Source organism: Athene noctua, chromosome 3 (genome assembly GCF_965140245.1).
Source record: "Athene noctua chromosome 3, bAthNoc1.hap1.1, whole genome shotgun sequence".
NCBI classification, from domain to species: Eukaryota; Metazoa; Chordata; class Aves; order Strigiformes; family Strigidae; genus Athene; species Athene noctua.
Genome location: NC_134039.1, coordinates 27,003,363 through 27,014,708, shown reverse-complemented (window position 1 = coordinate 27,014,708; position 11,346 = coordinate 27,003,363). Strand labels below are relative to the sequence as shown.

At 43.5% G+C, this 11,346-nt stretch overlaps 1 protein-coding gene across 1 annotated transcript in view; it reads right to left on the bottom strand.

The window, feature by feature from the left end:
* Positions 1–7,521: 7,521 nt before the first annotated feature.
* The window catches only part of LOC141958379 (BPI fold-containing family C protein-like), a 36,510-nt gene continuing 32,685 nt past the window's right edge, over positions 7,522–11,346 (bottom strand). Inside the window, 5 exon segments of the mRNA XM_074901165.1 lie at positions 7,522–7,560; positions 8,192–8,276; positions 8,278–8,360; positions 9,302–9,356; positions 10,118–10,290. Coding sequence (XP_074757266.1) covers positions 7,522–7,560; positions 8,192–8,276; positions 8,278–8,360; positions 9,302–9,356; positions 10,118–10,290 — 435 coding nt within the window.

Below are 11,346 nucleotides of genomic sequence, written 5' to 3'. Positions count from 1 at the left end.
TCAGATTATCTCGTTTTTCCTTCTAACACTACAATTTATTTACTTCACATTTCTCCACACAGGAAATAAATAGTATGATAAATAGGAAGTACAGGAAAGTTGGGATGCTTTCTAGGAGTAAAGTACTAAAATAACAGTAGGTAAAGTGAACTAGAAAGATCTAGCTTGCACAGCTGTCACCAAATACAACTGCTTATTATGGCTATATGTACATTACTTAATTCTACATTTATAGCAACAGCTCTATTCATGTCCTTTCAGCAGTTACAGCGCCAGTCAGAAAAAGGAGACTGAAACTTAAAAAACTCTGTCCTGGGCTATGGGTGAAATCTTCATGCCATCTGAACGTGGTCATTCAGCCCAGGTAAATGTGGTTGCTAAATTCACTTCACTTTAGAGTTTACTGTCAAATATAAAGCTCATCATCTGGTTTCACATCAATAAATTTATCAGTGGAAATGAGAGGCTTGTATTGACAAAGGTGAGAAAAGGAAAGGCAAAGAAACTACTGAAATGGAAGAATACCACTTGTTAAACAATCAAAGAGCTGATGATGCTCATGACAATTGGCTTGGTGTTACATACTGGGCCCTCAACTGTGAGCATTACAACAAATGATGTCCTGAGAAGCTTGCTGTGCCCTTTGTCACTACCCCAGTTTGAGCTTATGCAGTCATCATCAAATGGGGCCACATCTTGGACAAATCCAGAACAGTAGGTTTCTATGACAGAGGGGGATGAGGTGGCAAAGGCAAGAACAAAGAGGATAGAAAGGAGAACACGTGAGGAGGGATCAAGAGCACCGTGCCTGTCAGAAACTGTGCTTTCCTCTCTCTTGGAGAGTGTTGAATCCAAAGGGAGTGATGCTGCTGCCTTAACATCATGACCGTTTTCCACTGGCCATGGATGTCCTGCTCTGTTTTGTCCTTCAGTTTTCTTCCTGTCCTGTCCACCTCCTGTGTTCCCACTGGCTCCAGGGCGGCTTAGCCTGTGCTCTTCAGAAAGAAGGGAGGAGGCTTCCCTAGTATGAGAAATGTTCATGGCTACCATTATGATGTTTCCACCAGAAGCACCATTTCAGTAGCTTGCACAAGCTAAAGTAATTGTGTAAAGTAAGACAGTTCAGTTTCTCAGGAGCTGGTGGTAGTACTCATCAGGTAACCAGCAACACTAGTTATAAGTGAACACTTCTGCTGGCATTCTGCTAAATTTTTCTTTGATTTTTATGAGTCATGCCACAGTGTAAGGTTTAGACACATTTTCCACACAGCAGCAAGTATTAAACAGGAAAAGCTCCTAAGAAATAGTAATGATGAAAAGCTAAAGCAGCGTTCAAGTTTGTCTGTGAAAATTTCAAATGACCCAAAACCACCATCATTTTTCCCTCACACATCACATCTTTCTAAAAGGGCTATTATTACATGAGTAGTATTTTTCTCCACCATTTAAATTTTGTCTCAGTCTGCAGTCAGGAGACTTACAGTGGCCACATATGAAGTTGTCCTCAGGCTGGGAAAGGGACTGTGTCAAAATAGAACAGGAAACCTGTGTGCTTATGAGCTTGAAGAAATAGTTCTATACAGAAGAATTTTGACTTTCAGCATAGTTCACCCTTTTCAGAAATGGTGATTTTTTAAAAAGTCTAATTCATTAAAATAATATACAGTATGGTGACAAAAGAGATGTCATTGTCAGTAGCGCTGAATAGCTGTTGAAGACAATATGGTTTATCAACTCAAAGTACTTTATTCAGGGTTTTTCTCCCCCTTCTATGGTTAGTGTAAAACACAAGCAACAGGACCACTTCCACCAAAGAAGTAAAACCCTGTTGATAGCCGCAGTGGTTTCTCTTGAGAAATATGAAACTTAATATAGCTGTAGTCCTGTTGACATTCAGTCAGCTTCCCATGGCAGAAGAGAACTATAAAAAGTGAAAGGTCTCTTTGGTTCAGTTACAAAGCTCAAGGAATTTTTTTTTTTTTTCCTACTGAAAGCTGACTGTAGTAATAAAGCCAGTGTGAGCCAGTGGACCTCTTCCATTATTTTTCTTTCTGTATTTGTCACTACAAAGGTGTATTTTATAATACATATAAATAAATATATATAGCTGTACTGGGTCTGGCTGAACTGGAATTGGATTTCCCCTATAGCAGCCCTCACGGTGCTGTGTTTTATGCTGGGAGCTGGCAGGGTGTTGACAGAACCCTGGTGTTGTGGCTGCTGCTGAGCAGTGCTTACACAGCACCAAGGCTCTTTCTGATATTTCCCCCAGTGGGATGGGGTGGGCAAGATCTTGGGAGGGGACACAGCCAGGACAGCTGACCCAAACCGACCAAAGGGATATTCCATACCATATGATGTCTGCTCAGTATAAAACTGGGAGAAAGGAGGAAATGGGTGGGGTCACCCTTGGTCCTCCGAGGCAACCACTACGCGTATTGGAGCCCTGCTTCCTGAGAAGGCCCGACATCGCCTGTCCATGGGAAGTAGAGAATAAATCTGTTTGCTTTTGCTTCCGTGCGTGGACCTTTGCTTCGCTTTGCTTATATTAAAACTGCTTTTGTTTCACCCACAAGGGTTAGTTTATCTTCTTTCCCCTCTTTACCCTGTTGAGAAAACAAAGGGAAGGGGGGGGGAAGTGATAGAGCGACTTGGTGGATACCTGGCATTTAGCCAGAGTTAAACCATCTCAGTGTATTCTGGCGCCCAACGTGGGCGTTAAATGTGCTGTAGCTATAGTAGTTATTAAGCAACGAGCTCTTGTGCTGGTCACGGGCTTGTTTATTGCACTGCTAATCTTTATTTTGTTAAGCTCGGGAACATGCTGCAAGGAATCGGGAACATCATGAGTGGTTTTATTTTGCAGGCTCCCGAGGTACTTAGTCATCCTTATGTTAGCTCATTGATAATCTTTATTAATGCTGTTCGCCTGTTGTGGGTTGTGTGGAGCTCGGTATGCTTTTGGTGTAAGAGAACGCAAATTTTGAGTGAATCGGTGCCAAAATGTGCTCTGAGGCGGCCTGTTCCTGGGTGGCAGGGAGAGTGGAAGGAGTTGGGCAGATTCCTAGGACGGTTATCACCTCCTGTAGCCTGGGATCTCACCCCTGAACAGGCAAGCAACCCCACAAAATTGACACATCACCTGATAGAGATGTGTCTTGCCTATCCCAATGAGAATCAGCAACTTCTAGCACTTTACTGGGGCCTGGCCTGTGCTTACCAAGCTGCAGTTGAGCACTCTCAAAGGACTGTGGTTGACATGGGAACTCAAACAATAACAACAGCAACAGAGATTGCCCCAGTAGTAAAAAAGAAACAATGGACAAGGAGAACAACAGGCCCATACCCTCGATTAATAAGGGAGGAGAAAGAAGAGGAAGAAGCTGGTCCTTCAGCAAAGGTATCAGAAGAGGGAATAACAGAACTGAAACAGGAGGCAGAAACTACCCGGTCCCTGACGTCATCAGAACTGCGAGATCTGCGGAAAGACTATTGCCGTCAGCCGGGTGAGCGGATCGCTGCCTGGCTGCTGCGATGCTGGGATAAGGGGGCAGATGCTCAACAACTGGAAGGTAAGGAAGCCCAACAGCTGGGTTCCCTTGCCAGAAATCGAGGAATTGAAAGGGGAATTGGAAAAGAGACAGCAATTTGCAGTCTGTGGAGACGGCTCCTTTCAAGTGTTAAAGCAAGGTATCCTTTCAAGGAAGATCTTATGGACAACACCCCAGGGAAGTGGACTACTGCAGATGAAGGTGTCCAGTACCTGAGAGAATTAGCAGTGATGGAAGTCACCTATGGTGATCCAGATAATGATGAAGCCCCTAAAAATCCAGAGGATGTCCCATGCACACGGGCCATGTGGAGGAAGGTGATTAAAGGTGCGGCATCCTCGTATTCTGCCGGCTTGGCCGCGATGTACTACCCAGAAATGGATGCAGGAGAAGGACTAAGATGTACGCCAACTGTGGAGGCAGTCTCTTCCTGGCTTCAGAACTTTGAAGAGAGTCTTGGTACCTCCTCATCTCTATGGGTGAGTGCCCTGGATGTTAGGAGCTCCCCAAGAAATCATTTCTCTTCTGTCCCAGTCAGGGGGAAAGGGAAGCCAAGGCGCATGACACGTGGCGAACTCTGGTTCTTCCTGCGCGACCAGGGGGAGGACATGAGGAAGTGGGATGGTCAACCCACCTTTAAGTTGGAAGCACGTGTACATGAATTGCGAGGAAAGACCCCTGCCAAGAAGAAGACATCCAAGAAGGTTGTTAATGTAGCTGGTGTAAAACCACAAGAATGTAACCAGCGATCTCCCAGATACAGAAAGACTGAGATCACCTCCCTTGACCCTGAAGAAGGAACCTCCGGCCTGGCACGGCAAGAGTCAGACAGTGAATACTCCGACCAAGAACGGGAATGGAGGGCCCCTGCCTCCAGCCAGGAGGAGGAAAGGGATGATCGGGTATATTGGACAGTGTGGATTCGATGGCCTGGCACATCAAATCCACAGAACTACCAGGCTTTAATTGACACCGGAGCACAGTGTACACTAATGCCATCAAGTTATAGAGGGACAGAACCTATCTGGATCTCAGGAGTGACAGGGGGCTGTCAAGAACTATCAGTATTGGAGGTCGAGGTTAGCTTGACTGGGGACAAGTAGGAAAAACATCCCATTGTAACTGGCCCAGAAGCCCCTTGCATCTTGGGCATTGACTATCTCAAGAGGGGATACTTCAAAGACCCAAAAGGATACCGATGGGCTTCTGGTGTGGCCAGTGTGAATACAGAAAAGGTAAAACAGTTGTCTAATCTGCGTGGCCTCTCAGAAGATCCTTTTGTTGTGGCACTGTTGCAAGTTGAAGAACAACAGGTGCCAATTGCTATGAGGACCGTGCACCGACGGCAGTATCGTACAAACCGAGACTCTCTGGCTCCCATCCAAGAATTGATTCTCATCAACTGGAGAACCAAGGTGTCATCAGTAAGACACATTCGCCTTTTAATAGCCCAATATGGCCAGTGCAAAAGTCTGACGGAGGGTGGAGGTTAGCAGTAGACTATCGTGGCCTGAATGAAGTGACGCCACCACTGAGTGCTGCTGTACCAGATATGTTAGAGCTCCAGTATGAACTGGAGTCAAAGGCAGCCAAGTGGTACGCCACAATCGATATTGCCAATGCATTCTTTTCAATTCCTTTGGCAGAAGAGTGCCGGCCACAGTTTGCTTTCACGTGGAGGGCTGTCCAGTATACCTGGAATCGACTGCCCCAGGGGTGGAAGCACAGCCCCACTATTTGTCATGGACTAATTCAAACTGCACTGGAAAAGGATGATGCACCTGAACATCTACAATACATTGATGACATCACTGTGCGGGGCAATGAGGCAGAAGAAGTGTTCAAGAAAGGACAAAGAGTAATTGAGATTCTTCGGAGAGCTGGGTTTGCCATAAAGAAAAGCAAGGTCAAGGGACCAGCACAAGAAATTCAGTTCTTGGGAATAAAATGGCAAGATGGACGCCGTCATGTGCCATTGGATGTTGTCAACAAGATAGCAACTATGTCTCCACGGACCAACAAGAAGGAAACACAAGCTTTCCTTGGACTTGTGGAATTTTGGAGGATGCATATTCCAGGTTACAGTCAGCTTGTGAGCCCTCTCTATCAAGTTACCCGAAAGAAGAACAATTTTCAGTGGGGTCCTGAGCAGCAACAAGCCTTTGAGCACATCAAACAAGAGATAGCTCGGGCGGTAGCTCTTGGGCCTGTTCGGACAGGACCAGCTGTGCAAAATATACTTTACACATCAACTGGGGAGCACGGACTCACATGGAGCCTCTGGCAGAAGATACCAGGTGAAACTCGAGGCCGACCATTAGGATTTTGGAGCTGGGGATATCGAGGATCAGAAGCCCACTACACTCCGACTGAAAAGGAGATACTGGCAGCATATGAGGGTATTCGAGCTGCTTCAGAAGTTGTTGGTACAGAAGCACAGCTCCTCTTGGCACCACGGTTGCCTGTATTACATTGGATGTTCAAAGGAAACATCCCTTCCACACACCATGCAACCAGTGCTACCTGGAGTAAATGGGTCGCGTTAATCACGCAACGGGCTCGACTGGGGAAACCCAACCATCCAGGGATCCTGGAAGAGATCACGGACTGGCCAGAAGGTAGAGATTTTGGAGCATTGCCTGAGGAGGTGGCTCGTGCCCAAGAGGCACCGCCATATAACGAGTTACCAGAAGATGAGAGGCGTTATGCTCTCTTTACTGATGGATCCCGTCGTGTGGTAGGAAGCCATCGGAAGTGGAAAGGTGCTGTGTGGAGTCCCACAAGACAAGTCATTGAGGCCACTGAAGGAGAAGGAGAGTCAAGTCAGTTTGCAGAAGTAAAAGCGATCCAACTAGCCCTAAAGATTGCTGAACGGGAGAAGTGGCCAGTATTATATCTCTACACGGACTCCTGGATGGTGGCTAACGCCCTGTGGGGGTGGCTACAGGAGTGGAAGAAGACCAATTGGCAGCGCAGAGGTAAACCCATCTGGGCTGCTGCATTGTGGCAAGACATCGCTGCCCGAGTGGAAAACGTGGCTCTAAAGGTACGTCATGTAGATGCTCGTGTGCCCAAAAGGCGTGCCACTGAAGAACATCAAAACAATGAGCAAGCAGACAAAGCTGCCAAAATTGAAGTAGCTCGGCTGGACCTGGACTGGGAGCGTAAGGGTGAGCTGTTTGTAGCTCGATGGGCCCATGAAACATCAGGGCATCTTGGCAGAGATGCAACGTACAGATGGGCTCGTGATCGAGGGGTGGACCTGACCATGGAGGCCATCTCACAGGTCACTCATGAATGTGAAACATGTGCTGCAATCAAGCGAGCCACACGAGTAAAGTCTCCCTGGAACAGAGGACGATGGCTGAGTTTTCAGTACGGTGAGGCCTGGCAGATTGACTATATTGGACCACTGCCACGAACACGCCAAAGCAAGCGCTACATACTCACCATGGTAGAAGCATCTACAGGTTGGCTTGAAACGTACCCTGTAAATCATGCCACTGCCCAAAATACCATCTTATGTCTTGAAAGGCAAATTTTATGGCGGCATGGTACTCCTGAAAGAATCGAATCAGACGATGGGACCCATTTTCGAAATAATCTTATAAACTCCTGGGCAAAGAAACATGGCATTGAGTGGGTGTATCACATCCCTTATTACCCACAAGCATCTGGAAAGATTGAAAGATATAATGGACTGTTGAAGACTATGTTGAGAGCATTGGACAATGGGGGATGGAAGCACTGGGATACAAATTTAGCAGAAGCCACTTGGCTAATTAACACTGGAGGATCTGTTAACCGTCCTGGTCCTGCCCAAACAAACCCCCTTCATACTGTGGGAGGAGATAAGGTCCCTGTAGTACACACAGGGAAATGGCTGGGGAAGGCAGTGTGGACTGCTCCTCCCTTGGGAAAAGGATAGAGCGACTTGGTGGATTCCTGGCATTTAGCCAGAGTCAAACCATCACATGGTTATTGTCAGATTGGCTCTGGTACTGGCTGTCTGCAGGGAAAAAAACAACAGTATTCTGTGACTGTACACAGGTAGATACTGTCTTATATAGAGGTACAAATGCAATTGCTTTTGTGATTGGAAACAGGATGTGTAAACTTTTTATTTGGTCAATGCAAGTAGATAGTGAAATCATTTATGAATTTGCAGCCTTATGCCAGCAACTGAGATTGCATGAGTGAAGTGATTAATACTGCCCTGATTGCCCTTATCATTAGGCTCATTTAAGTCCTTTCATGGCTGATATAATTGGTTTACTTTCAACCCAAATAAAAGACATCTGGGAACACAATGAACTATTCCATAACAAACAAGTTAGGAAGACTGGGCATCAGATAATCACATTTTTATATATTACAATTTATTCTTGAATAAATCATTCAACCTCCCATGTGGAAAAAAGGGCTTTCATAAGTAGGTCTCTGCATCTGCCTATTAAATTCTACAATATGTGGTGCATGTTTCCTCCCTGTGAAGTGCAACAAAACAGTACGCATATTTGTGGCAGACCAGTATATGCTATTTTATGATCATCTCTATGATTTTCAAAGGATCTAGAAGATTACTGTGTGATTTGTTCAGCCCCAGCACTGAATGTTATCTTCTATCTCATGTTACTTACTAGATTCCCTGTAAAGATGTAGTGGGTGGTTGAATTTGGCAGAAGAGCAAAGACTTTTACACAGCCAGTGATCTGTAGGATGCATGTCTGCAGTTAAACTGACTGCAGGTGGTGAAGTAGCCATCAGTTTCAGCAGCACTGGGCATGCTGTTACTTAGTTCAGAGCAACCTGTGGAATTTCAAAGAGGAAAAAAACACTGAATGCAGAGTTAAGCTACAGTTTCCATGGCTGCATCATAATCAGGTGCTATATACCAACCTTCTGGCTAATTAACCTATATTAAAAATACTTCATTTTAATTGCACAAACTGAAATTACAAAATTAGCATTGCATATACTCTTGAGTTTCAGAGACCACAAAAAAATTATTAAGTTTTAGACCCACAGATATTGAACATATATAGAGAAATAACTTAAATGTTTTCCTGAAAAATGTATTTCAAGAGGAGAGGATTAGCACTGCATGTTGAAGAAATGAGGGAAATGAGTGATTCCAGTAAGAAAAAAATTAATGATCCAGACAATATAAAGAATTTGGAAAAAAGGCAGCCTTCCAAAAGAGCCAACCTTTTGAAAAATAGTCCTAGAGAACAAAACTTCAGTTTGCAATGACACAGATTCCAAATGTCATAATTTTATAGTAAATGTTGCCATATTAGGGATTTTTAAAGTATATCATAGTATCTTAATTTCTTGGATCACCTTTATAATCTTAGTTACTCATGACTATTACTTCCCATTGTATATAATCTCCAGTAGTCATAAATCGTGCATCTTTGCATAGAGAAGTCAGGCTACCTATATCAGAGATACCGTTATCCTGAACAGGAATAAAAGGAAACTGATCTCACAGATCACTTAGTCTTTATAACTGTTTCAGAGACTGAGAGCAAAACCAGCACTTAGAGCAGCAGAGAATGACTAGAGTAGTGTGATATAGTTAGGGAGAACATAGACATTTATGTTTGCATCTTGCACTAATCATAAACAAGCTCAGTTTCCTTGTCTCCTCCAAACTTTTGCAAATGAACTAGTACACAGATATTATCCATAAAAAAACATTAGCTGCTGCTCTCTCTTAAAAGGTCTGTACAAGTAAAAGTACCCACCTCATGAACAAAGTCTTTGAATGAGGTGGTATTTAGGTTAAAAGTAGTAGCAAGCCATAATCAACGGAAATATATTAGTTTTTACTTGGGAAAAAAGCCCATAACCTGTTTAGTTTTAGATAGTCCATGTTTTGATTCAGTATTTCTTGGCAGAAAGAACAGAGGTGGCATCCTGCTTTCTTCCTGCCTTTGGGACTTTCTTAGATGAAATATATTGAATCTGTCAGAGGCAGGCCTCAAAAATCTCATTTGTCCATTTGCTGCTGACACTGTTTCAGTTAGAAAAACTTCTTGGTAACTCTGACTACTAATTCTGGTGTGGAAACAGCATTTCTGAGAGAAGTCTTGTATGTTCTTCACCCACAGCTGAAAGCTTAGTTTCTCTGTACCTGCTTGTTGCTTCATCCCACTGCTGTTAAGTCTGAGGGTTTATTGTAGCTCTCAACATAGCCAGTACTTTCGTTGTGGGCCTCTGTGCAGCAGACTGTGGCTTCAGTACACTTTTTCGTGTCTTGCCCTTTCCTTTCCTATGTGGAATCCATGGAGAGAAAAGATTTTTTTGGTTCTTTGTCATTCCTTGAACACCAAATCTGTGATGTTCATATCTGTCATTCCTTACCTAGAGCTGCCAAGAAGTTCAGACTTAGGTCTGAGGGAGACATTGACTATTGTAAATGATGACATACAGAATGAATGTCAGGAATCCCTCCTACAAGTGGTAGAAGTGTGACCCAAATCTGTGTGAAATGGCAAATATAACGTGAATATCCATACCACTGATATTTGTAATTCTATTACGTGCAAATTATACTCACCTCTTTGGAGATGGTGATGTTAAACGCCCGTGCTCTGTAGTAAGCCAGTGAAGCAGACATGAGAAAATAACTGGAGACTCCCAGGTATAGCATGGAATCACCCTGGTTTGAGAGAGCAAACAGAGCTCGGGCAAAGGAAGGATCTGTGTGATTTCCTACTGAATAGACTGTGCCCTGCAAAGAGTCATTATCAAGTATTTCTAGTTGTAAACATTCGTATTTGTCACAATGCATTAGCAGTGGTTGAAGAGAAAGAATTTTTCCTAATCTGAAGAAAAGCTTGACATTAAAGAAAACCTGGAGTAAGCAAAGAAGTTTGATATGACCTAAAAATCAGCAAATTCAGACTCTTTTGCAAAAATACAGGAATCACAGAGAAAATCTGGCCTCCATCCTTTCAAAGTTTTAATTTCAGTATTCAAGTGAATATTCTGAACTGCAGCTATGTGACACACACAAAAAATTCTCTGGACCACAGTTTTCGTTCTCTTGTGGCAAAGACACATTTTTAAAATTTAATCCTAAGGGTACCATTAAAAAAAAAAAATATCTTCAGCTACATCCCAAAAGCACTGGAAGTTGCTTAGGACAAGGACACAAAGGAACCTAACTCTTAGCCCTGGTCCAGCTGCCAGTCCTCCAAGACCTAGTTTAGGTGGTGCACAGGTGTGTAACCTTGGTTAAGTTACACTATGAAAATAATTCTTAAAATATGAGAAGGTATGTGAGCTCAGGCCATGTAAGACAAGAAAAGTAAGAACAGACAGTATGTAAGTAGTATAGTTATTGATACTGTAATGGTAGTAGTGGTAGATTCAACAGGAAAAATACTGACATGGAAAGGTATAAAACCCTAAGAAAAAAGTTGAGGTGGAAGATGGCAACTCATAATCATCAAGAATCAGCCTGTTCCAAGGAGAACTGAAGACCAGTAACTTCCTTAACTGATTAATTACTGACTTATAAAGATTCATCCAGTATCCCACTGAGGTCATGTTAAAGCTTAGCCTGTAAAATCTAATTAGCTATAGCAGCTGATAAATAATTTCTTAGTACTTTTAAGCTATGTATATTCTGCTTGCAGAGTGTTTTTTGTGAGTGGTTTGTTGCTTGAACAAAATAACAAAGAGGGAGATTTTCAGCCACAGCTCTAGCACATCTTTCTTAAGTCAGTTCTGAGAGCCATGGGGATGCTCTGAATTACAAGGACTGTTGAGGCTGCTGGAAAAG